The sequence below is a fragment of the Panthera pardus genome, unplaced genomic scaffold, assembly GCF_024362965.1.
Source record: "Panthera pardus isolate Hobbes unplaced genomic scaffold, ASM2436296v1 HiC_scaffold_17, whole genome shotgun sequence".
Classification (NCBI taxonomy): Eukaryota; Metazoa; Chordata; class Mammalia; order Carnivora; family Felidae; genus Panthera; species Panthera pardus.
In genome coordinates this window covers 12,473,856-12,497,550 of record NW_026526732.1, presented here as the reverse complement: position 1 = coordinate 12,497,550, position 23,695 = coordinate 12,473,856, and the positions used below count along the sequence as shown (strand labels likewise).

The 23,695-nt window shown below is 43.3% G+C and overlaps 1 protein-coding gene across 8 annotated transcripts in view; it reads left to right on the top strand.

Moving 5' to 3' along the window:
* TIAM2 (TIAM Rac1 associated GEF 2) overlaps positions 1-23,695 on the top strand; it is a 265,433-nt gene that overhangs the window by 178,324 nt on the left and 63,414 nt on the right. For 7 of the 8 annotated variants that reach the window (XM_053904338.1, XM_053904340.1, XM_053904337.1 and 4 more), the window contains 7 exons: positions 4,996-5,181; positions 5,866-6,024; positions 17,530-17,691; positions 19,300-19,404; positions 19,615-19,693; positions 21,992-22,084; positions 23,229-23,492. In XM_053904338.1, coding sequence (XP_053760313.1) covers positions 4,996-5,181; positions 5,866-6,024; positions 17,530-17,691; positions 19,300-19,404; positions 19,615-19,693; positions 21,992-22,084; positions 23,229-23,492 — 1,048 coding nt within the window. Of the gene's footprint in view, positions 1-4,995; positions 5,182-5,865; positions 6,025-17,529; positions 17,692-19,299; positions 19,405-19,614; positions 19,694-21,991; positions 22,085-23,228; positions 23,493-23,695 lie in introns of those variants that run through there. The other variant, XM_019412642.2, reaches the window with a different exon arrangement.

Below are 23,695 nucleotides of genomic sequence, written 5' to 3'. Positions count from 1 at the left end.
TTGAGGTCAGACCTTGTAATGGACAAATGACCAAATGCTGTGATCAAATGACTGAATGGTAGAAAATATTTTTCTAGGGGTATTGGGTGTGGCAGGAATGTGCTTGTCATCGTTTTTATGTATCACTTATTCATCTGTTATTTTTAGCATGAGGCTTCCTCTCCTCCCCTCCCACTTTCTACAGCAGACCATAATCTTTCTGAGCTCATTAAATAAATATAGCTATATTAGCAATATTAAGGAGGAAACTTTTGTACTGCTTTTGTGACAGTGCTTAAGTGGGGGTTTTCTTCTTAATGTTGTTCTTTGTGATTTTTTCTTTTGCAGTGGAAGTTAATTCCTTAGAGTGAGTTTTCTTCATGCCATTTTTCTGTTTTGTGCAGGATGTTAGAAGAAATAAAAGCTCAATCTGCATAGAATTTGAGTTTTTATTTTCATGTCCTGATATTTATTTTAAAAGATAAAGAAATGTCTAGGGACAATGATCAGTGTTTAAGGAATTTAGAAAAGGGAAACACAGCCACGATTAAGGGACTTGATTTTGGGCATTTTAGTTTTTGATAATGTTAGAAAAAAAGTCTCCAGAAATCCCCTGATAAATGTGATGTCAGATACCATTACTGTGTTAAATGATGATGGTGATTAAAATTTACCGAGGTAGCATTGTAATAGCTACAAAACTGTCTTCTGTTTCTCTGCCTTTATAAAAACGTATCTTTATCTCCTCCTCTGTCTCATCTTTGAGGGGTAACTGTAAAGTATGTTTATCTTTTTAGTTAACGTCACTTAAAATTTGGGCTGAACTCGCACATCAAACCTGGAAGGAGACTGAAGGCAGAGTGTTCCGTACGAACGGGGCACCCAAGTGAGAGGGTAGATAGTCTCCCTTCCACATGGAATGCCTGGAGATTTGGGGGAGAAATAAAGGCGACAGTTGGATGAAAATTTACAGGAGAGTTGCCGCAGTGGGTGCGGAACGGCACGCAGACATCTGCCTTACGAGTGAGAGGGCCTGCGATTCAGGGGCTGCTTTGCAAGTGCTTGATGGTAGCTTCTCCACACATGCTGCTCACCTCAGGATCTGCTCTGGGCCTTTGCGGGTCTGGAAGGGCTGGCTCGTTACGGGGCCCTGGTCAAGTCACTTCCCTCTGGGGCTTCAGTTTCCTCCGCTGAGAAACGAGGGTGTGATAATTGCAAGCCCATTGCCTAAGTCTGCGGACTTTCTCAGCGTCACAGGGTCTGTTTTGGACTCGTGGATCAGCCTGTCGTCTTCCCCCTTCCCTCCAAGTAACCCGAGCGTGTGAATCCATGCCCTCCTGATACTTTTACCTGGTATTCTCCCAATTCCTTTCCTACAACTTGGGTGAGTCCGTGGAAAGAAAAATGGAATATTTCATTGTTTCTCATCCAGCCACAAATCCTCATTTAAAAGAACCACAGCCTTCCAAACAAGAGAAATATTGTCTTTAGATATGGAATAGATGTGACTAATGATGACTGACTCCGCTACAGGAATCTGTGGAGCTGAAGGCTGTATCAGCCAGAGTTCTCCAGAGGAACACAGCCAGTGGGATGTATGAAAGAATATGTATAAAGAGGTTTATTATAACGAACGTGATCATGTGACTGTGGAGGCACGCAAGTCCCATGATCTGCAGCATCGGCAGGCTGGAGACCCTGGTGGGCTGACGGTGTCCTTCCCATTCGAAGGTTGGCAGACTCAAGACCCAGGATGAGCTGGTAGTTCAAGTCCAAAGGCAGGAAAGAAGCCAGTATCCCAATTTGAAGGTCACCAGGCAGGAGGGATTCTCCCTTACTTGGGGAAGGGTCAGCCTTTCTGTTCTTTATTCAAGCCTTCACCTGATTGGACGAGGCCCACTCATATTGGGGAGGCCATCTGCTTTACTCAGCCTACCCATTTAAATGTTAATCTCACCCAAAAACACCCTCATGGAAACACCCAGGATAACGTTTGACCATATAACTGTGGACACCCCGTGGCCCAGTCAAGTTGACAGACACAGAATGAACCATTTCAAAGGCTGAGTCAGGATGAACGTGGGAAACATTGTTGGAATGGAGAAGTCATCAAGTCCCTTCTCATTTACATTTTTTATGAAATTCAATTTTAAAACGACCTCTACAATGTAGAGTATTGACTGAGATAGTAGTTCTCTTGAAGCATCATCACATATGTTAGGGACCGTCTTCATGCTGTCTGGGTCTCCCAACGACGTAAGCATCTGAATCCATTTCTTCTCATGAATTTAACTGCATTTTGGGTGGAAATGTCTAGGCTGACGATGATCACAGTGTTTCTGACAAGATTTTAAGACTGCCTGGGTATCACTGAGCCGGTGTGGTCTTCACTTTCCAGTGGTGTTTTGGTGTGGAGTCACATAAACACGTTAAAAACAAAAACAAATGTTGGCAAACTGCAGAATTCAGTGAAAATAGGAGTTTCGTCTTCCCTAATCTCTCACAATTGACCTAGACCCAGATTTTATTTTACTTCTTATTTTTGTCTTGTTAATCCACCGTGGATGGCATGGGCTTCTTTTTCTTGGAGTATCCAGTGCCCCATTGGTTTTCTTTCCTCTGACGCTTCCACCCCCAACAGAGCCTCTAGAGATGACCTCATAAACGGTTTCACATGGAGGTATAAATGAGGGATATGCTTTAATAGACTACCCAATCTGGAAACATCTACATGTTATTAGAAGACAAAAGAATGCATCTGTAACTGTGGATTTTCAGGAATCCGCTAGAGAAGATATTTGAGAGGCAGAACTGGGAGTATAGTTTTCACTGTGCCTCACAGCTTCTGGTAGCTGTCAGCTCATGGTTGCATAATACCTTTTCGTTACTTCTGGAATCTAGAATGCGCTCGTGTGGCAAGCTCAAGAAGAGATTTGCAGTTTCAATTTGGACTGTCCTGTTAGTCTAGAGCTGTGGTCCTCACTAAGGCTATGAACCAGGATTGTTGGAGTTTGAAATGGGCTTCACGCTTAATGAATAGACTCTTCAGGTATATGACCTGGACGTGTTCATTTTTAAAAGTCAACACATCATTCTGGTTTTCACTGACCCCAGGAGGCTATCGCATCGCTAATAAGGATGTGCGGAAGCTTAAACAGGTTAAATTCACTATGGAGATTGAGAATTTCAGAATACTCTGCGACTTTGTTGTTTTGTTGACACACCATGATGAATCAACAAATTATTTTAAATCTTGTAGCCATTGTGTTTCTTTGTTTTTTAAAACAATTTTTTTAATGGTTATTTTATTTTTGAGAGAGAAAGAGCATGAGCGGGGGAAGGGCAGATAGAGGGAGACAGAATCCGAAGCAGACTCCAGGCTCCAAGCTGACAGCACAGAGCCTGACGGGGGGGCTCCAACTCACGAATGGTGAGATCATGACCTGAGCCGAAGTCGGATGCTTAACCAACTGAGCCGCTCAGGTGCCCCTCATTGCGTTTCTTTCACGTAGAGAAGGTATACGGTGACCTTCTAGAGGTACCCATCCAGAGGACTTGGAGGGAGTCTGGAGAAAAGCCAGACTTTGTAACTGCTTTTCTCTCCGGAGAGACCGCAGTGAGCATAGTGTTCAGTGTTGGAGATCTTGCAAAATACCATTTACCCAGTATTAAGGATTGGCCTTAAAGGAAAGTTTGCTGTGAATAGTTAAAATCTGCTTGGATGCCTAACATGGCCAAACTAGAGAGGCAGCTGTTGCAAATGAAGTGACATGTGAATCTTAATGACAAGCCTTTGCTGCAGACCTTCTCCTGTATGTGGCGATGGCTCTGGCCACCGTTGGAAGGCCAGCTTTCTGCCCTGCCGCTGAGTCTGGTGTTGGTGAGCGACTAGAGCCTTTTTCAAAGGTGATACGCAAACAAAATGTGTTCTGATCCTTGGAAGAAGGGGGAGTGCCCCCCCCCCGAATTTGAATATGTTTCTTTACCAATTCATAAGTTCAATTTTGAAGAAGCACATAGAAATTTCAGTTGTGTAAATAATTTAGATGTGTTTTAATTTATTCAGATGTATATTTAAAAACAATTTTTTTAAGTTTATTTATTTTTGACAGAGACAGAGTGTGAGCATGAGCCGGGGAGGGGCAGAGAGAGAGGGAGGCACAGAATCCAAAACAGGCTCCAGGCTCTAGGCTCTGAGCTGTCAGCACAGAACCCGACACGTGGATTAAACTCACAAACCGTGAGATAATGACCTGGGCTGAAGTCAGACGCTTAACCAACTGAGCCACCCAGGTGCCGCTTATATGTATGGATGGTGATTATTCTCTATACACTTAAAATAGGAGTAAAAGCTCTCTTTGTCTTTATCCCCGAAGTCCATTGGCTTTCTTTTTTTTAATGTTTATTATTTTTGATAGACAGAGTGTGAGAGACAGAGAGCGAGGGAGATAAAGAATCCGAAGCAGGCTCCAGGCTGAGCTGTCAGCACAGAGCCTGATTCAGGGCTCTGAGTCACCCAGGAGCCCGCCTATCCCCCATTTGTTTCTTATTATGTTGAGTGATTTATTCAGAATGCACAACACTGTAAAGTCACTGTGTCCATTATCCAGTCTCTGTGTGCAATTCCATTAATCTGGTTGAAGATCACAGGCTGTAAATGTGCAGGGAAATTAAAGTGAAGTAACTGGCTTACGGGTGTGCCTCCTGCCGTAAGTTGCCGTGGGTCAGGGTGCCGGAGTTCAACAAGGGTCTTGCTGTCTCGGCATGTGTGGTTTTGTATTGGGACCCCCGGCTTTGTTTTGTTCTTGCCCTCCTGATGAGGTACAGCACCATCAGACCTGGCGTGTTTAGGCAGGAGGGCTTCAGATGGGGTGAGCAGGGAAGGCTGATTTCAACCGTGTGGCACCTGCTGAAACAAATTTTTCCTTGGCGGTTTGTGAAAGGCATCCTATTTTCACTTGGATCCACGAAAACTTCTCATTTTAATTTAAGTTACCCCCGTTCTTTCCAAAACAGATCCAGCAGTGGGAGCAGAATCTGGAAAAGTTGCACATGGACCTGTTCAGGACGCGCTGCTACCTGGCCAGCCTCCAAGGCGGGGAGCTGCCCAACCCCAAGAGCCTCCTTGCTGCCGCCAGCCGCCCCTCCAAGCTGGCCCTTGGCAGGTTGGGCATCTTGTCCGTTTCTTCTTTCCATGCTCTGGTAAGCTCCTGGGAAAGGCTGTTTCAGTGGCTTTCGGGGAGAGTTGTGGATGCTCACCTTTTCCCAGCTGGTTGCAGTTCAGCTGTCCTATGACTTGACCCAGTAACTGACCAGGGGCCACCCGGGGCCGGACACTGCGGGCCTGGACGGCGGGAGGCATCCTGCTGTCAAGAGCCCTGGCTTCTCCGCTGTTTCTTTGAGGAAGCCAGCCACTCGTAGACCGTGATTAAATATTCGCATCTGCATCTGCCTTTCTGTCTGGTAGGCTTCGTACCGTCAGGAAGGTAGAAAACCCTGAAGAACAGCAACAGGTGTGTGAAGAATTCGAGGACTAAGTGAAGCGTATTTTGTTTGCGCTTTGCGGAGCCTCTCTGGGTTTTCCGAAATGGCCTCTGGGCGGCTGGCTTCTGTGGCGAGTACTGGCTCCCGCCTGGGGGTCTGCAGATCATTTTGCCCACTTGCTGCCCACCCTGGAGAGATCTGAAAGTGGTAACTAGGTTCGTGTTGTCCAGATAAGAGGCATCTGAAGGGCGCATGTGTTTCTGGTATGTGAGGCATGCGGTAGCTTTCGTGCTGGTCAGGACACAGGCTGAGCGAGCAAGGTTTATTCCAGTTCAGCCAACGGTGAATCCTGTCCCCCAAATAATGACATTTTAAGATTTTTTAAACTGTGTTTTCAATTAGGTATGTTCTCGAGATGACTCTGCTCTCCGGAAGAGAACACTCTCCCTGACCCAGCGAGCAAGAAACAAGAAGGGCATATTTTCTTCGTTAAAAGGACTGGACACGCTGGCAAGAAAAGGGAAGGAGAAAAGACCTTCCGTAACTCAGGCGAGTTCCTCGGTACGGGAGGGACAGCAGACTTAGTGGAAAATCCTTGATAGTCAGCACCTCATAAATGTTCATCATCCATTAAGAATGAGATAAAAGTTGACTCAAAGGAATGCAGCCGTTAGCACGGGCTTTTTCCAAATGACAGCACGCAAGTGGCTCGACCTCTTTTTGGCGCTTCTGTAAAGGTATTCACGCCTTGCTCACACCTGCAGCGCCAGGAACTCAAAAATAACACTAATCAGAAAAGAATTCACACTCTTCATTGCCTTTAGAATTTTTTCCCCCCCGCATAAGAGTTTCTATTAAACACGTGAAATTAATAATAGACTAACGGCAACCAAATTCTATCGATTGTGCCACTTTTCTCACTTCATCTTTATGAAACAAAGTAGGCATTTTGTCATCACATTTTGTAGATGAGTAGCCAGAGACCTGCAGAGGTGAAGTCACTTCCTCACGCTTGTTCGCACAGCGCCCGCAGGCCAGGGCTGGCCTTGACCTACCTGGATCCAGAGGTCTGCAGCATTGGGCTATTGCAGCCTGCTTATTGACCAAGCAGGGCACCTGTTCTTATATTTTAAAAATAATCTGAGCTCCTCTTGCTGAAACGGGGCCCGTGCACAGTGAAGGTTTTTAGAACATTTTGAATATTCCTGTCTGAAACATTTCCTAATGACGTTAATATGGTGTAAGATGTTGGATTTTATATTGCAGGTTGATGTGTTTTTAGGATTATTATTTTTTCCAAGACTGTTGAAAAGATGAGTCGTCCTGTGATATTCTGATCATTTCAATGAGAAGGAACAATGTGATTAAGGCTGACGAAGTTTTGTTTTTACTTTTAGCATGTTGTTATTCTGAATATGCTTCCGGTAACATCTTTATAATGTTCTATGGATATTTGATTGTGAATCCTAGTTTTGTGAATTGCGTAAATAACCCATAGAACCCACTCCTTTGACCTGTTCACAGCCCTGAAACAATAAAGGAGGAGGGGGTTGGGCGTGGTTAGGTTGACCTAAGGGGGCGGAGACACATGAACCTTCTGTCACATGGCCTCTGTTTTACATACTCCCATACAATCTTTATATACTCCTGTATGATGGAAAGAGTGTCACATTTAAAGTTTGTGGTTCGACTTGTTCTTTAATTGCAAAGTTCTCTTGTGTTGGTTATCAAGGGAAAAATATTTCTTTGTTATCGATGGTAGTTCAACAGTAGACCATTGGTTAATGCTGGGCTTAATTTTTGAATTGAACTTCTGTGAAGTTTAAATAATGTTATTTGAGTCAAATTTTGGCTTTAGTCAAGACAGTCAATTCTGTTTTTTTTTTTTTTTTAACGTTTATTCATTTTTAAGAGAGAGAGAGAGAAACAGTGTGAGTAGGGGAGGGGCAGAGAGAGAAGGAGACACAGAGCCGAGGGTCCTTAGCTCTGAGCTGTCAGCACAGAGCCTGACATGGGGCTTGAACCCATGAACTCTGAGATCATGACCTGAGCTGAAGTTGGACGCTCAACCGACTGAGCCACCCAGGCTCCCCAAGACAGTCCATTCTATGTAATGATGATAAATAGCTTGATAACTTGCTTATTTTTCTTAAATGTTGACATGTAACTAACTATATATGAGCATAATATGGTCTTTATCATACGCGATAAATGTTCCTAATGTAAGATTTCTTGAGAAAAAAGCATTTAAACATGTTTTATTTACTTATTTACTTTTTAAAATTTATTTTAATATTTAAATTTTAGTTAACATACAGCGCAGTCAGTACTGGTTTCAGGAGTACAATTCAGTGATTCCTCACTTACATACAACACCCAGTGCTCGTCACAAGTGCCCTTCTTAGGGCACCCACCTAGCCCATCTCCTGAACATGTTTGTTTCAAAAAGATATGAAATTATGATGTTTTTATTTCTATAACTGAATGAAATAGATGTGCTGTAGGTATCCATTTAAATGGCCAGTCCTTTAAAGTTTATTATTTTACTACAAAATCTAGAAGACAAAAATTAGAAAATAAATTGTTCCTTGTTCCTCTACTGAAATACAACCCCTTTTATTTATCTCTTTTAATGTTTTTGATTTGAGAGAGAGAGAGAGAGAGAGAGAGAGAGAGAATCTGAAACAGGCTCCATGCTCAGCACAGAGCCCTATGCGGGGCTTTATCTCACGATCCTGGGATCGTGACCTGAGCTGAAATCAAGAGTTGGATAGGTGTTCAACCAACTGAGCCACCCACCTCCAAACACAACCACTTTTAATATTTAGCTGTATTTCTTTACAGTTTTTGTTCTGTGCACATTTGGAACATAGTTACAAGCTTGATCATGATGGTTTTGTGATCTCAGCTTTGAGCTCTGTTTCACATCTTCAGAAATGTGTACTGCTTGGTTAAAAACAACATCAAGAAGATTCAGGATTACTTGAATAATATATGGCATTATGGAAAAGTGAAATATATAACCGTATGGGAAGTAAAAAAAAAAGACAATGTTAAAGTTAAAACTTTAAATGTAGCACAGTTAACACTTAGTATAAATTCTGATGTGAAGATCCTGTAAATATTATGGAACTTAAAATTTTAAATACTGAAAAGGGGTAGCTGCCAAATGAGCATTGCAGCGCCATTTAATTTGTCTCCCTCCCCCCCCCCCCCCCCCCGGCCTTTTCCTGTCCATCACATATTTGAACCAAGTAGCAGTTAAGGATTTTCTGGAATTCTGCCATCTCAAAACTCTGTAACTCCCGTGAGGGAAATGTGCCTGTAGGGGCAGCCATCTTGTTTTACTCTGATGATGCAAATGCTAAGGTTAGCGGGCAGTGCTAGTCCAGAATCTTTATGTGAATCTGTTGAAAATAAATTTAGTATTCAGATGGTCTCTAGTGGGTAAATAAGAAATATTCTCAGAGTGCCAAGTAATTTTGAAGATCTCTCAATTCATGGAGAACCTCTCTTGAAAATGGCATGGCTAGACTAAAATCAAAATAGCGACTTTCATTTATGCATCCTGATTGCTCAGCAATACTTACCTTGTTTGAGAGTGTAGTGAATCCAAAATCGCATTTGCCCCTCAGGGTTGTCAGAGATCTCCACAGATAGTACTTCCATGCTGTGGCTCCCCAGGTGCCCTCAGTGGAGAGCAAAGGGTCATTTCTAGTCTCCAGAATGGCCCGACTGAATGGTTGCTCAGAACTGTTTCTGAATGGAATTGTGGGGTAGGGTAAAGGTTGTCTGGATGAGTGTATGCTTTTTCTTTGTTTTTTTTTTTGTTTTTGTTTTTGTTTTCAAATTCATACCTTCCCCTTAAAGCTGTGTTTTGTGTTACGGAATGATTGCGCGGTCATCTTCACCAGATCATTTCATGTTGGGTTTTATGTCCAGTGAACCTCTAAACTATTTGTTGAGGCTGAAACCTGATTTTAACAGGCTTGGGCAATTTTAATACGCTTTTGCAGAAGTAGGAAGTGTTATTTCAATCACTTAATTGGGATCATTCAGTCGATTGACAATTCGACTAGACAAAACCGAGAAATGGTTGAGTGTTACACTGTTGATGGGTCCTGAGGGGAGGGGTAAGAGAGGTGCTTTCTGGTGATTCTCAAATCATACAACACAGACAACTCCCTCTTCTGCCTTCGTGTGAGTTCGGTTCCCACTGTGGGCCCCAGGGCTGTTGAGTATGCTGTTGTTATTGTTGACCCTGCTCCCAGCGGGCTGCTCTGCCTGAGGTGTCCTCAAATGGGACAGAAAACGTCCGCCCAAAACCCCATTCCCCTTGACCTCCCATTCTCAGAGGTCAGGGTCTGCAAGAGGGGGTGGTGTGAGAGGGAATGGCCGGTGCCAGGGGCCGTGTCGCTGCGTTGTTTCTCTCTGTTCCCAGTGCTCTCCCTTTGCTAGATCTGACCAGCCATGGGGCCACAAGGATGCCAAACCCAAATCTTCCTTTTTATAAATCACGTCATCAAAACATCAGACTTCTATAAACAAGTGTCAGGAAACAACTTCCATTCCCTGACCCTTTACTTCTATACCCATGTACAGCCTATTTCAAAATCCAGAAGGAGTCACCATCCTCCTTTTTTCACTGGATTAAAAAAAATTGTATCGCCATTACAGGTTTCCCCACTGATTGAAAGTAGGGGATTCCTGTGAAACCTTTTGTAAGCGGAAGTGTCCTAAAGCAGAGAGGCAGACACGATTAATTTATATGGAAAAAATGTTGAGCATTCCCAGACCTCAAAAATAACCTCTTAGGCTTTTCGGATACCTTCGGGCACATCTTGCTAAAGGATGCGCAAAATAAACGGAGGTAGAGCTCAGATGCTCCCAGACACGAGACCGTTCAATGCTCAGGTGCTGAGTGTAGCTCCCAGGGAAGGAGGCTGGTGGTGCCGCTCTTGCTTGTGGGGTGTGCGTCCTGTCTCTATAATGGCTTCTTGCAAAACAGACACTGAACACATTTTTGCTTTTCACCTGATTTCATCAAAGTGAAAATCTATAGATTCCTTTCAGTTAGCTGTAACAGGTACACATGTAGGTCTTGCATGAAAGCAAAGTAGCACATTGTGAACTGTGGAAAAGCGGGAGACACCTGTGTTTCCTTGTTTCTTACTACCTTTAACCCTTAGTGATATGACCCAGTCATGTCTCCTGGGGAGGCTAGTAATAGGGACCCTTGCTCTGTATAGTTTATATTTAATGGTTATATAGACATTCTTAGTCTGTAGCACCCTGCTAAGGATATAGTATCGCTTAATGAATTTTCCTTTCCTCTATTAGAGAATTTTTTTTTATTATTAGAGAGTGCGAGTGGAGGAAAGAGGCAGAGAGGGAGAGGGAGGGGGGGTGGAGAGAGAGAGAGAGAGAGAGAGAGAGAGAATGAATCCAAAGCAGGCTCTATGCACAGTGTGGAGCCTAGTGAGGGGTTCATTCCCAAAACCCCGGGATCATGACCTGAGCCAAAATCAATATTTGGCCGCTCAACCGACTAAGCTACCCAGATGCACCTGCCTTTTGCCTGTATTAGATGTAGTCCTTTAATAATAGTTGAGAAGTGTTTGATCTGCAATACAAAAACCATAATATTAAGGTTGTATCTCTTCCCTCATTAAATAACAATTTAAAGTTCTTTAGAAGTTAAGAAATTATATCACCAAAGCATTTTTTATTAACGGAACTTATGTCAGACTTTGAAAATAAATTTTGCTGGGGAGCCTGGGGGAAGGGTTGGTTCTTAAACGTCCGATTGGCTCAGGTCATGATCTCACAGTTCATGGGTTTGGACCGTGTATGGGGCTCTGTGCTGACAGCTCAGAGCCTGGAGCCTGCTTCAGATTCTGTCTCTCTCTCTCTTTGTCTGCCCCTGCCCCACTCATGCTCTGTCTCTGTCTTTCAAAAATAAATAAACATTAAAAAAAAAAAAGAAATTTTGCTAAAAAAGCTATTGATGGTCAGAATTAAGCTTAGTGCTTATTTAAATTGGGCTCAAATTACCAAATGATCTTCTTGCGATTTAATTGCTAGGTCCCACCAGTGCTATCCTGGATGAGAGGCAAATATTCAGTCTGTTTTTTAAAGCATATGAGCTTAAACATTTATTCCTATTTTCACTAAAATTTGCCTCTGGCATAGGGACACTGAAAAAATTCTTTTGACTTCTACGGCTACTTTAATGGTGTATTTATCATTTCTGTGCGACGGTACTCAGATAATTAGGTTTAAATGGAGTTGCCGGTGGAATTAGAGATATTTGTATTTTGTGTCTCTGGGACTTAAAATTCTGCCTATAGCTAGTTGAATAATATTTCACTAGTTTTCCTCTGCTAATCATTCTTGGAGAGTATTTACAAGTTGCACACGTATTTGCATATAGTCAGTGTATCATGTCCATTAGCGGCACAGAAAGGCAGCCTCTCCTGAGCCTTGGTAGGGAGGGGTCACAGGCGTTTTTAAATATTCCTGTCTAATTGGTGCATCCTGTAACAGTCCCAACACTGAGTCATCCTGATTCAAAATCTGTTAAGTTTGGAGTAAAGCCAGTCTTATTTGAGCATTTTTGAAAGGACATTTTGGCGAGCCCAAAATGAAAGCTTTTCATAGAGTACTTTCTGATGAGCAATAATGAGTCGCAAGCAGTGTTCGAAGGGAGGTGTTTGTTATGGAGATAGTGACAACAAATCCCCTCCTGGGGCTCTGGCCCACAGCTACCCCAGCAGCTTCACTGCAGAAATAGTGGAGCCTGGAGGCCTTGGCTGTCCGTCTTGGAAAATTGGCTTGGGGCGTCCCAACTTTCTGTGGCTGCGAGTGAATGAAGTATTGTCACATGAGTCATTAGCTCCAACGTTAGTAATGTTGGTTTCTTAAATGGAAAATGTGAATGAAACCCACTTACTCCTGAACATAACCTAGTAGTCTGTTGAAATAGAGTTAGGAGTGTGGAACCCTCCACAGCCTACATACATGTACAGATAGATAGGTCTTTGTTTGCTTTTCAGATCAACTGATGTTTGGGCATCGGCCCAAGAAGGAGATAAACACTTTTCTCCTCCATGACATTTTACCGTTATTAAGAAAACCAAGAGCATGTAACTCCTTTTGTGTTTTCTCCTCATCTCACTTGCTAATAGACTTTCCTTTTATCAGCAACTGTGGTAGAGGGCCCATTTGTGACAGCCAGATTGTGATTTTGCTACTCACTTCCCTTCGGTGATCCAAGTAGTAATTACAAGCCATTTGATCCAAAAGCATCTGCTGTGAGAACATGCGGAGTTTCAATTTTCTCTCCTTGAGGCACACTGAGCATAAGTAATTTGACACGTGCTTTCAGGACCATTCATGGAATAGTAATAATAAACGCTTCTGTAGAAGTCGCCTCCAAGGAAGGCAGACCTTAGCTAGTGGGTCTGTAGTGGCCATGCCTGTGGTTCAGTGATGATGATCCCATCATCTCGTGGATGGCCAGAGCTGACCACACGGTGGTCTGGGCCCCGGCAGCTCCCCAGGGTTTTGAAACAAAGGATGGTTCTCCGGCAGTTCTTGACAGCGGCCATCGTCGAATTTTGGTGGTTACGGCTGCTAGGATGTGATTCTGCAGTCCCGACTGAATTTCAGAACGGTGCCTTTGCATTGTACCAGCCCTTTACAGTTTATGTGCCTTCAAACGCCACTCCTCACACCAACCTCCTGACCTCCCCGCGAAGCTGGAAGGTCTTAGCCCCCCTTTAAATGTGAAGAAACGGAAGCCCAGAGACGTCAGATAAGCAGCCTACCCCAAGGCTGGGATTTGACCGGATTGATCGTCTGTTATAATTTTGCCATGTTCATCTTCTCCAGGAACGGGAAACCTTGAGCGGGCTAATTGGGAACTAGTTTTTAGTGGGGAGGATTGTGGGGAGAGCTGGGGGAGGAGGCAGGTTGGGGGTGCACAGCCTTGGTGGAGAAGCCGACCATGGGCTTCTGGATGAGTGGTTCGAAGGTGCACAGAGCGCCTCTGCAAAGGATAGTCTGGCAACAGAGCTTTCCAGACGGCTTAGTTTGTTTGCTTGCTTTCAGGATTCTCTGTTCGTCTTAGGAAAAAGAATACGGGAGAATATTTTATCTGGCTTATTGAAAGGAAAGCCATGTATATATATTCTCGGCATGGATGGACAGCACTGACCCTTGAGGGAATCAGTTTAGTTTTCACTCCAAGTGGGCAAAGCTCACGACAACGTAGGAGGTCTGTAAACACCTAGCCTTTTCTTTTTTTCTCATTCTAATTCACTAATCAGCTCCATATTCCTGGTATTTCTTTGGAATAACCAGATTTTTACCTTTCTTCAACTGCATGTTTGAGGTTGTGTGTTATGCACAGGACAAAATTGCATTTGAATTTTCATTGCAGGATCTCCTGAGAGGCTAGGAATCTTCCAGAGCCTTGGCTTTGATAGGCATCATCTCTTCCATCATTTACTCAATCTTAGGTCAGTGGTGAGACTCGGGAAAGGATTCCATGGAGCAGCTGTAGGCACAAAGCCTTGTTTAATTGAATAGAATATGAATAGTCTGTCCTTCCTTCCACTTTGGCCTTTACCTGCAGCCTTTCTCTGGTCCAGGACTTCTTCCCCTTCAATAATCTCCTATTTCTTTTCTTGAAACTTAGGGAAGATTGAGTGTATAAATCTTGACACTGTATAAATAGGGCAGCTTTCACCTTTCAAGCCTATGTATGACTGTGAATTTCTAGTTGCATCCAATTCAGTACCCATGTGCTGGATATGTGGTGGATGCAGAATACACTGGGTCAAGGGTCAAGGGAGACTCAGAGTTGGAAAGACAGCCTCTGCTCTCTGCTTGGGGATGTGAGAGTGGCCTGAAAATGACTGTCCAGTTAGCTGGGCATAGCTGACTGCTACAACAGGGATATAAAGACCGTAGACTCATTTTTAAAAATTAATTAATGAATTAGTTAATTTTAACATTTATTTATTTTTGAGAGACAGAGAATACAAGCAGAGGAGGGACTGAGAGAGAGGTAAGCACAGGCTCCAGGCTCTGAGCTGCCAGCACAGACCTCGACGTGGGGCTCGAACCCATGAACTGTGAGATCATGACCTGGACCAAAGTCAGATGCTTAAGTGACTGAGCCACCGAGGTGCCCCTATTCATTTAGTTTTAAAGTTTATTTATTTATTTTGAGGGGGGGGGGGGGCGGAGAGAGAGAGAGAATGAATCTCAGGCAGGCTCTACACTGTCATCAGAGAGCCCAGTGTGGGGCTTGAACTCGTGAACCATGAGATCATGACCTGAACCAAATCAAGAGTTGGGCATTTAACCAACCGAGCCATCCAGGAGCCCTGACAGTAGACTCCTTTAATTGAGTAGAATTAGGGGTGCGAGGGAAGGGAGGAGGAGAGACTTCATTAGTGGCGGAGGGGGTAGCAGTTGAAACAAGGCTGAGGGATGTATGGGGTTCAGCCCTGAAGCTATGGGAAGATAAAGCAGGCAAAGGAAATGAAAATGAATAAGGTTCTGGAGGCAAGAGGGTGCTGGGAGTGTCAGGTGAGCCATTTTGTCCAGTTAGAACGGTAGCGTGTGGGTGGAATAACAGAAAAGAATCCAGAAAGGTTGTGTGTCCATTTCGTGGGGAGGTAACTGCCAGGTTGATATTTCTGTAGTGCAGTGGTGAGCACAGACTGCAGCCAGGTTTCTAGGTTTCAGACCCCCATAGTACCACCATCCCAGCTCACCGTGTGAGCTTGGGCTTGGGCAAGTTTCTAGACTTTGCCGAGCCTCATTTTCCTCAGCTGTTCCACAGAGGGTCAGGACAATGCATAGAGGGGTTGCATTGTTAGTAGTGAGCGAACTGATAGCATGTGAGAAGCTGATTCCATCCAGGGGCGCCTGGCTGGCTCATTCAGTAGAGCATCACGCGACCCTCGATCTCAGAGGCGTGAGTTCAAGCCTCATGTTGTGTGTGGAGCCTACTTAAAAAAACCAAATAGCTTATTCCATCTGGCCCCGTGTAAGGCAGGTGCCCTGTGATGGACAGTGAAGGATGGGGACAGGAGGGCAGGAGAGTTGTGAGTTTGCATTTCTCGTGTGCCCCCCCCCCCCCCCACCTGTCGCTCTTCAGTTACATTTTTCCTGCTCTGCTCTAAAAGTGCAGGATTAAATTGCTTTGCAGGAGTACTGGACTTCCTTCCTCTTGGCCTGGCTTCTTGTGTGGTTTCTTACTCCGCAGTGACCTCTGCTGGGCTTTTACTTTGCTTCCGAGCAAGCGTGGTTTGAGAGGTGAGGTCCGTACCTTTAAGGCGGTACCTGCTCATTGCTGATGCACCTGGCTGAAATCACTCCCCAGAGACACAGTATCCGGAGGTTGAATCAGAGAAGGATAAGCCATCTGTATGAGATAGGATCCTTCAGGGGAAAGCGGGTCTGTGCTGGTTTCCTGCTCCTTGGCTCCAGGCATCTATCTGTTCCTCTCTTTTTCTCTTTTGGTTTGGCACGTGAGGTGGATACTCATTCTGGGCTATGATCATCTTCCCAGAAAATGACAGATCCATGACAGATCTAGAAACGTCACTGTAAAGAAGAATACCGCAGTTTCCAAAAGGCAACACAGACAACTTGATTCTTCCTTTGCTTTTCTTAAACCTGTTCTTTTGAAATCTTTAATGTACCTATTCTACTTTTTTAATCCTGCGTTGGAGGAATTTTTGCTCTGAGGGTTTTTTTTTTTAATGCATGACATTCAAAGTAAAGTCATCCATTGATGATAACTTTAATGTATGTTAGGTAGGATATAATAATGTGATCGTATTGAATCTATATGTAACATTTTCTAGTGCGTCGGGTACTTTCACATCTATATTTTTTTGCTTGCAAAATCTGTATTAATGAACTTAAGTAATTATATTATTAATATCCCCTTTTACAGAATAGGAGACAAGGCTCAGTACGTGAATGTCCTGTCCTACTATTAATTAAACGGTAGAGTGTGTAACTTGAACATCAGGTTTTTTTTTTTTTTTTAGTTTTTTGTTAACGTTTATTTATTTTTGAGACAGAGAGAGACAGAGCATGAACGGGGGAGGGTCAGAGAGAGGGAGACACAGAATCTGAAACAGGCTTCAGGCTCCGAGCTGTCAGCACAGAGCCCGACGCGGGGCTGGAACTCACGGACCGCGAGATCATGACCTGAGCTGAAGTCGGCCGCTTAACCGACTGAGCCACCCAGGCGCCCCAGGTTTTTTTATTTCTAATCCCCAAGTCTTTTCTACCAGGCTAGTGTAAGAACCTAACCAGAGGACAACATTTCCGAGTTGCTTAATAAATGTTAACCGTTTTTGTTTATAAATCATGTTAGCATGAGGTTATCAAATTACCATGATAATGGGGTCTAGGGAAGTAAATATCTTTGGGAAAAGCTTCCTTTTAAAGGTGCTATGTTTGGAGATGATGATTTTTAAGTGTCTAGATGTGAAATAACTGAAAGAAAGAAAAAAAAATGCCTCCAGGATTAGAGACTGATTTGAAAAAAGCAAGTAGAAATAAGAGAGAAGAGAAACATGCTTGGATTAAGTGCAGTTCAGGTTAAATTGTGGGCAGGCATCAGTGGCCATAAACAAGAGCGTGCTGAAATTCACTGGGGTCAGGAATGCAGATTTCACAGGGCCCTTGTCAACAGGCAGTTCCAGACCCGCGAGCGTGGATGCCAAGCCCGCTTGTAGCCACAGTGTCGTGTTCTAACTTGGGCTGAGTGGCAGATGGCACGTGGCTAGGACACCGGATGAGGAATCCATTGTCTTCCAGTCAGCCTTCCTGGGCTTCAGTTTTTGTGGGTCCAGTGATTGAAGAGACACCGGGCTTGTCCGTCCCAGAGGTTTAGGAGAAGCCAGACATGGCAGAAGAACTGCGGCAGGGCTTTCTATAAAATACACAATGAATCCGAGGGACATTTTTTTAGTAGTGTCTGTCCTTTGTTTATCACATCTGTCTCTATTTCCTTGTGGTGTCTGAAAACAGGTTGATGAACTTCTGCATATATACGGTTCAACGGCTGATGGTGTTCCCCGAGACAACACATGGGAAGTCCAGACTTATGTTCATTTTCAGGATAATCAAGGAGTTACTGTAACGATCAAGCCAGAACATAGAGTAGAAGATATTTTGACTTTGGCGTGCAAGGTAATGGGTTTGGCTGCAGAACTGTGTCTCCGTAGAAATAATCGTTAATGTTGCCCTCCTATGCCAAAAGATTAACATCTGTTAATCAACATGCTTATTGATAGTCCTGTTTATTAACTTAATTCGCATTCTCCTCTTCCGTCTTTTAGCAGAATGAGTTGTTAGGTTATGGCCCCTTGCCTTCGTGAAGAGAACCTGAGCTGTTTTACTGAAATTTATATACGCCTTTAGAATTAAATGGAGATGTATTAGAATAATTTTTAACATCTAGAATAATTTTGAAGACGGTTGTTATTGAAATTCCTTAGAGACGCTGCTCTGGAAGAAAGTGGCATAAACTTGGAAGTAGTTTGATTTAATCCTAAACAGTTTTACCGAGTTTCTCCAGACTGAACAAGTAACTTGATACACCATTCACAGTTGCGGCCTGGAGATTGTCATGAGATGATGTTTCACTCATTATTCAAACTAGGTTTTCCTTCCGAAAAGAACATTTATGCCAAGTCTTAAAAAAACTTCTGAGAGAAGACTCCACGTCAGAGCAGGTGTTTTTAATCCACCAGGTGGCGTAGCAGAGCTGAGCTATTTTTAAGGTTTGAGAGAAAATGCCATCAAATACATGGTAAGAAAAAGCATGTAGACTTTGGTAACTCTTTACCAGGTACACAATAGGTGTGGATGATCTTTAATTTGTTTATCTTTTAATTTTCTTGCTTTGACTTCAGCCTTAGGATACCATTTATATATGTAGCTTGCATTCTTATGAAAATTAATTTCCTTTCGCTCTGTCATGTAAGGTTTTTATTCAGACAGCCCACAATATTGCTTTATACCCACAACGTCAGTTATGAAGTTCATAAGTCTTCTAGATGCTAGAGGATGCCAGAAGCAGTAGTGGGTCAATTAGATCCAGTTACATAGGCCTGGGATCAATTCCTGAACGAACAAATGAGTGCGTGCATATACCCTTTCCTTTTGAAAAAATTTTGGAGTACGCAATCCTAATCCTGTGATTGTTCACATTTCGCAAATTAGTAATGAGAAACAACTTCAAGCTAGGTGAAACCAATGTATAAAAGGATAGTATTTGCTGAGATGGTAAGATCTATCAGGTGTATACTACCATAACTTCTTAAAAGTACATCTCCTGCCTTTAGTGACAAGCGGTGTCATTTAGAGAAAACCTCTTTATTAAAAAAAAATTTACTGTTTGTTTATTTTTGAGAGAGAAAGAGACAGAGTGTGAGTGGGGGAGGGTCAGAGAGAGAGGAAGACACAGAATCCGAACCAGGTCCAGGCTCTGAGCTGTCAGCATAGATCCTGACAAGGGGTTCGAACCCATGAACCGTGAGATCATACCTGAGCCAAAGTCAGACCCTTAACTGACTGAGCCACCCAGGCGCCCCTTTAGAGAAAACATTCTTAAAAATAATGATCTGTGCCTTCTTTCTTTTTTTGCACATTTAAATTTGAACTCTTATATATGGGTTTAAACTCCACAAGCCACATACGGTATCTCCTTCAGGAATTTCCACTTTGATTTTGAATGAACCATGATGAGTTTAGAAAGAACATGCAAAATCTGAGTAGCTGTCATTTTCTTCACAGATGCGGCAGCTGGAACCCAGCCACTATGGCCTGCAGCTTCGAAGATTAGTAGACGAAAATGTCGAGGACTGCGTCCCTGCGCCATACGAATGTATGCAAGAGCAGGCAAGTGGTGTGCATTTAGAAAGGCTTTAGAAAGGGAACTTTGAGCCCCATCCATGGCCTCTTGATTTTAGAAGTATGTGGTTGGGGGGGGTGAGGGGCGGCGGGGGCGGGTCTTCGTTTGAATTTGGCATCTAGTTTGAAAATCATCGAAGTAAGTTTCCAAGACACCGTGACATTAAATTTTCTGATTTTGTTGTTTTCCTTTTGTAGGTTTATGATGAAATAGAAATCTTTCCCCTAAGCGTTTATGACGTGCAGCTCACGAAGACCGGCAGTGTGTCTGACTTCGGTGAGCCTAGGAACCCCTGTCAGGGAACCCCTGTCCATCCTCGCTTAGTTTGCCCCGGGATCTTGGACCTCATTTTTTAAAATTTATGTTTACGTTTTAGTGTAAACTGTGACCGTGGTTTCTGAACTTCCTTTCTCTCCTTTCATCTCTGTTTATTTATATTGGGCTAAAAAGAGAGGCATTAACACTGGGGAAAAATGCCAAAGTAATTAAAAGGAATGATGAGTTTGAAATGATGGTGATTAAGAGTAACAACGAATCTCCTGCGTGTGAGGTGCTGTTCTAGGCTGAGTAACTTCTGATTCACCCCCCCGTGTCTTTGGTCTCAACTTTTTACCTGCCTGGAATGCTGCCCCTCACGGTTCCCCTGCCCCATTTCCTCTTTTCTGTGTAAATCCACCATGCCTTCCAAGAACTAACTGGAGGTCTTAACTTTTTTTTTTTTTTAATGTTTGAGACAGACAGAGAGAGAGAGAGAGAAAAGAGAGTGGGGGAGGGGCGGAGAGAGAGAGAGAGTCCCAAGCAGGCTCTGTACTGACAGCATAGCACAGAGCCTGATGTGGGGCTCGAACCCAAAAACCATGAGATCATGACATGAGCCGAAGTCAAAGTCGGACGCTTAACCAACTGAGCCACCCAGACACCCCCTGAAGCTCTAACTTTCGTAAAGAAGGCTTATCTAATTGCTTTACCTTCAATTTAAAAATTAATAGTCAGTGTTACCCAAGTTACCTTGTAATATTTGATCCTTGCATTTCCATATGTATGTATTTAAACTTGGCTTTGAGCTCCTCATGGACTGTGCTCTTGTCTAAATGTTCATTTCAATATTTTGTTCTGTCTTTTACCATGGGCACTCAATAATTAGACGTGATCAGTACACATCTCCATAAAAGACTATTTCTTGTTGGATACGTTGATGTAATTTTTCCCCTTGAAACGAATCCACCTGATCAAATTCCAGTCATTATAATATGTTAATGTTTTCTTGTGATTTGTTCTTTGTTGTTTTTTTTTTTCTTTTAATTGATATAATGGACATGCTCTTTGTTTCTTAATTTACATAGTCTGTTTGACCAATGCTGTGTTGGTTTTCCCTTTGAAGCCTTCTTAGCATTTTGTCTGTGTTCTTTTGGCCTCCGCTCTACTTTACGTGGTGGGTATTTGTGAATCTTCTTTGTGTTTTGAATAACTGAGGGTACTTACAAAGATACCCTTTCATGACCACCATCTGCAAGGCTCTGCCTGAGGCACAGAGGAAACAGGGAAACGTCATTCTTTTTGTTGGCAAAGAACTCACCTTATTCTGGGACCTAGTCAGGGAAACGAGTGCTCCTAACTGTGGAATCCCAGAGAAGGGCAGTCTCCAAGTGCGTTCTGAGGAGGAGCTGTCTCACCTGGGTTTTTGCATGTGGTCACATTTAGGGCACGTATGGTATCTATCCAAGTGGTTTTTTACCTACTTAAAGTGCCTAACCCCATATAGAGTTGTTTCTTAACAAACATTTTGTATTCGAATTTTATTTATTTCAGTAAGAATATCCTCTGGTTTCAACTTCTAGAAAATTTTTTTTAAAATGTGGTGAAATACACATAACAGGGTTTACCACTGTAACCATTAAGCACGGTTAAAAATGACCATTCAGTGACATTAAATACATTCACATTGTTGTGCAGCCATTAACATCGTCCATGTTCAGAGCTATTTTCATCTTGCAAAACTGGAACTCTGTACCTATTAAACAATCACTCCCCATTCCTCCTCCCCCGGCCCCTGCCCCCCACCATTCTGCTTTCTGTCTGTATGAATTTGCCCTGAGTACATTATATTAAGTGGAAACCTACAGTATTTGTTCTTTTGTGACCAGCTTATTTCACAGAGCATAACGCCCTCCAGGTGTGGCCCTGTTACAGCGTGCAGTGGAATCTCTTTCCTTCTTATGAGTGAATAATTCCTCTGTATGTCTACACTGCGTTTTGTTTTTCCATTCATCTGGTGGGAGATGGTTGGCTTGTTTTCACCTTTTGGCTATTGCAGATAATGCTGCTCTACACGTGGGTAGATTGTCTCCGCTTTTGAATAGGGTTGTGCGCTCATATTAAACCTTTAGATCTGACACATTCCCCTTTTCCTGCCCCTGCTAGATAATCTGTGTTTTCAAATTACTTGTGATTTGACTTTCTTGACACTGTGTACTTGTGAGAATGGATGTCCAAGGGAATACTGCTGATTGAGTTGGAGAAATTAATTAGTGTGCTGAATTTAGACTTGTTTTTTTCTCTTCTTTTCACTCCTAGGGTTTGCAGTGACAGCGCAGGTGGACGAGCATCAGCATCTCAGCCGAATATTTATAAGTGACGTTCTCCCTGACGGCTTGGCATATGGAGAAGGTCCGCATGGCACGCGGTGTCTCTGTTCTCTCTTAGTTCAAAACTGTGGAATGCAGTCTGCCTAGGGAAATTTTCTTCTTACAGTTTTGTCAGAAAATGGTTTGTTCTAGAATTAAAAATAAAGTAAACTTAATAGTTTAATTGAAAAAGCATATGCGTAGGGCACCTGGGTGACTTAGTCGGTTGAGCATCCAACATCGACTCAGGTCACGATCTCACGGTTTGTGAGTTCGAGCCCTGCATCAGGCTCACTGCTGGCAGCACAGAGCCCATTTCAGATCTTCTGTTCCCCCCTCTCTCTGCCCCTCCTCCGCTCACACTGTCACATTCAAAAGTGAATAAAACATTTTTAAAAACTAAAAAAAATGCATATGCATATGTATGTACATAGAGTATTTGTGTGTGGGGGGTGTGTTTTGAAAGAGACTAAGTATATACACAGAGACAACATATATATGTATACACACACGCACACACACATGCACACACACGCACACACACAGACACATGCATGTGTATAGACACTTGGAGGAAGAAAGTGGAAGAAAACAAGTGTTACTTCACAGGGCATTTAACATCAGGTAGAGGAACAAAGAGCTTTCCTGGCTGGCTCGTTCGGTAGAGCATGCAACTCTTCATCTTGGGGTTGTGAGTTCAAGCGCCACACTCAGTGTAAAGCTTACTTAACCCCTGCCCCCAGAAAACCCAAAACTGTTCCTCCTCCTCCTTTTTTTTTTTTTTTTAAATGTTTGTTTATTTTTGAGAAGGGAGGGTGGAGGGGCAGAGAGAAGGGAGGAGAGAGAGAATCCCAAGCAGGCTCTGTGCTGTCATTGCAGAGCCCAATGCGGGGCTCGAACTCACAAATCACGAGATCATGACCTGAGCCGAGGTGACGCTTAACTGACTGAGCCACCCAGGCGCCCCCACAAAACCGTTCCTTCCAACCCCAGTCTTGAGTGGGCTGAAATCTGTTATCAGTGGCATCCACATGCTGTACTCGTCAGCACTTTGTTTGAAGACCTCAGCGGAACGGTCCCTACGGACACATGGCTTGAGCTCGTAGCCGTCCTCCTCCTTCATGTTAAAATATCTCTTCCAGTCATCTCTTTTTTTTCTCCCTCTGTTTCCTCTTGCTTGTTCTCAGGGTTGAGAAAGGGCAACGAAATCATGACCTTAAATGGGGAAGCTGTGTCTGATCTGGACCTTAAGCAGATGGAGACCCTGTTTTCTGAGAAGAGCGTGGGGCTCACTCTCATCGCCCGGCCGCCAGACACAAAAGGAAACTTGTGTTCTTCCCGGTCAGACAGCGACTTGTTCTCAAAGGACCAGAAGAGTCTGCTGCCCCCTCCAAACCAGTCCCAGCTTCTGGAGGAATTCCTGAATAACTTTAAAAAGAATACAACCAATGGTAAGGCTCTGTTCCTCTCCCTTTCTTCATTGCTGCTATCAACAGTTGATATTTTGAAGCTGTAATTTTGCTTGCAAACTTAGGTTATTTAGGCTGTTCGAAGAGTGTTTTGTCACTTGTTAGGGGGGCACAGATGCCAACCAAGTAGATTTAATAAAAATTCCATGCATTGTAGAAATTGGAACACTTTCACGAAAAAGAAA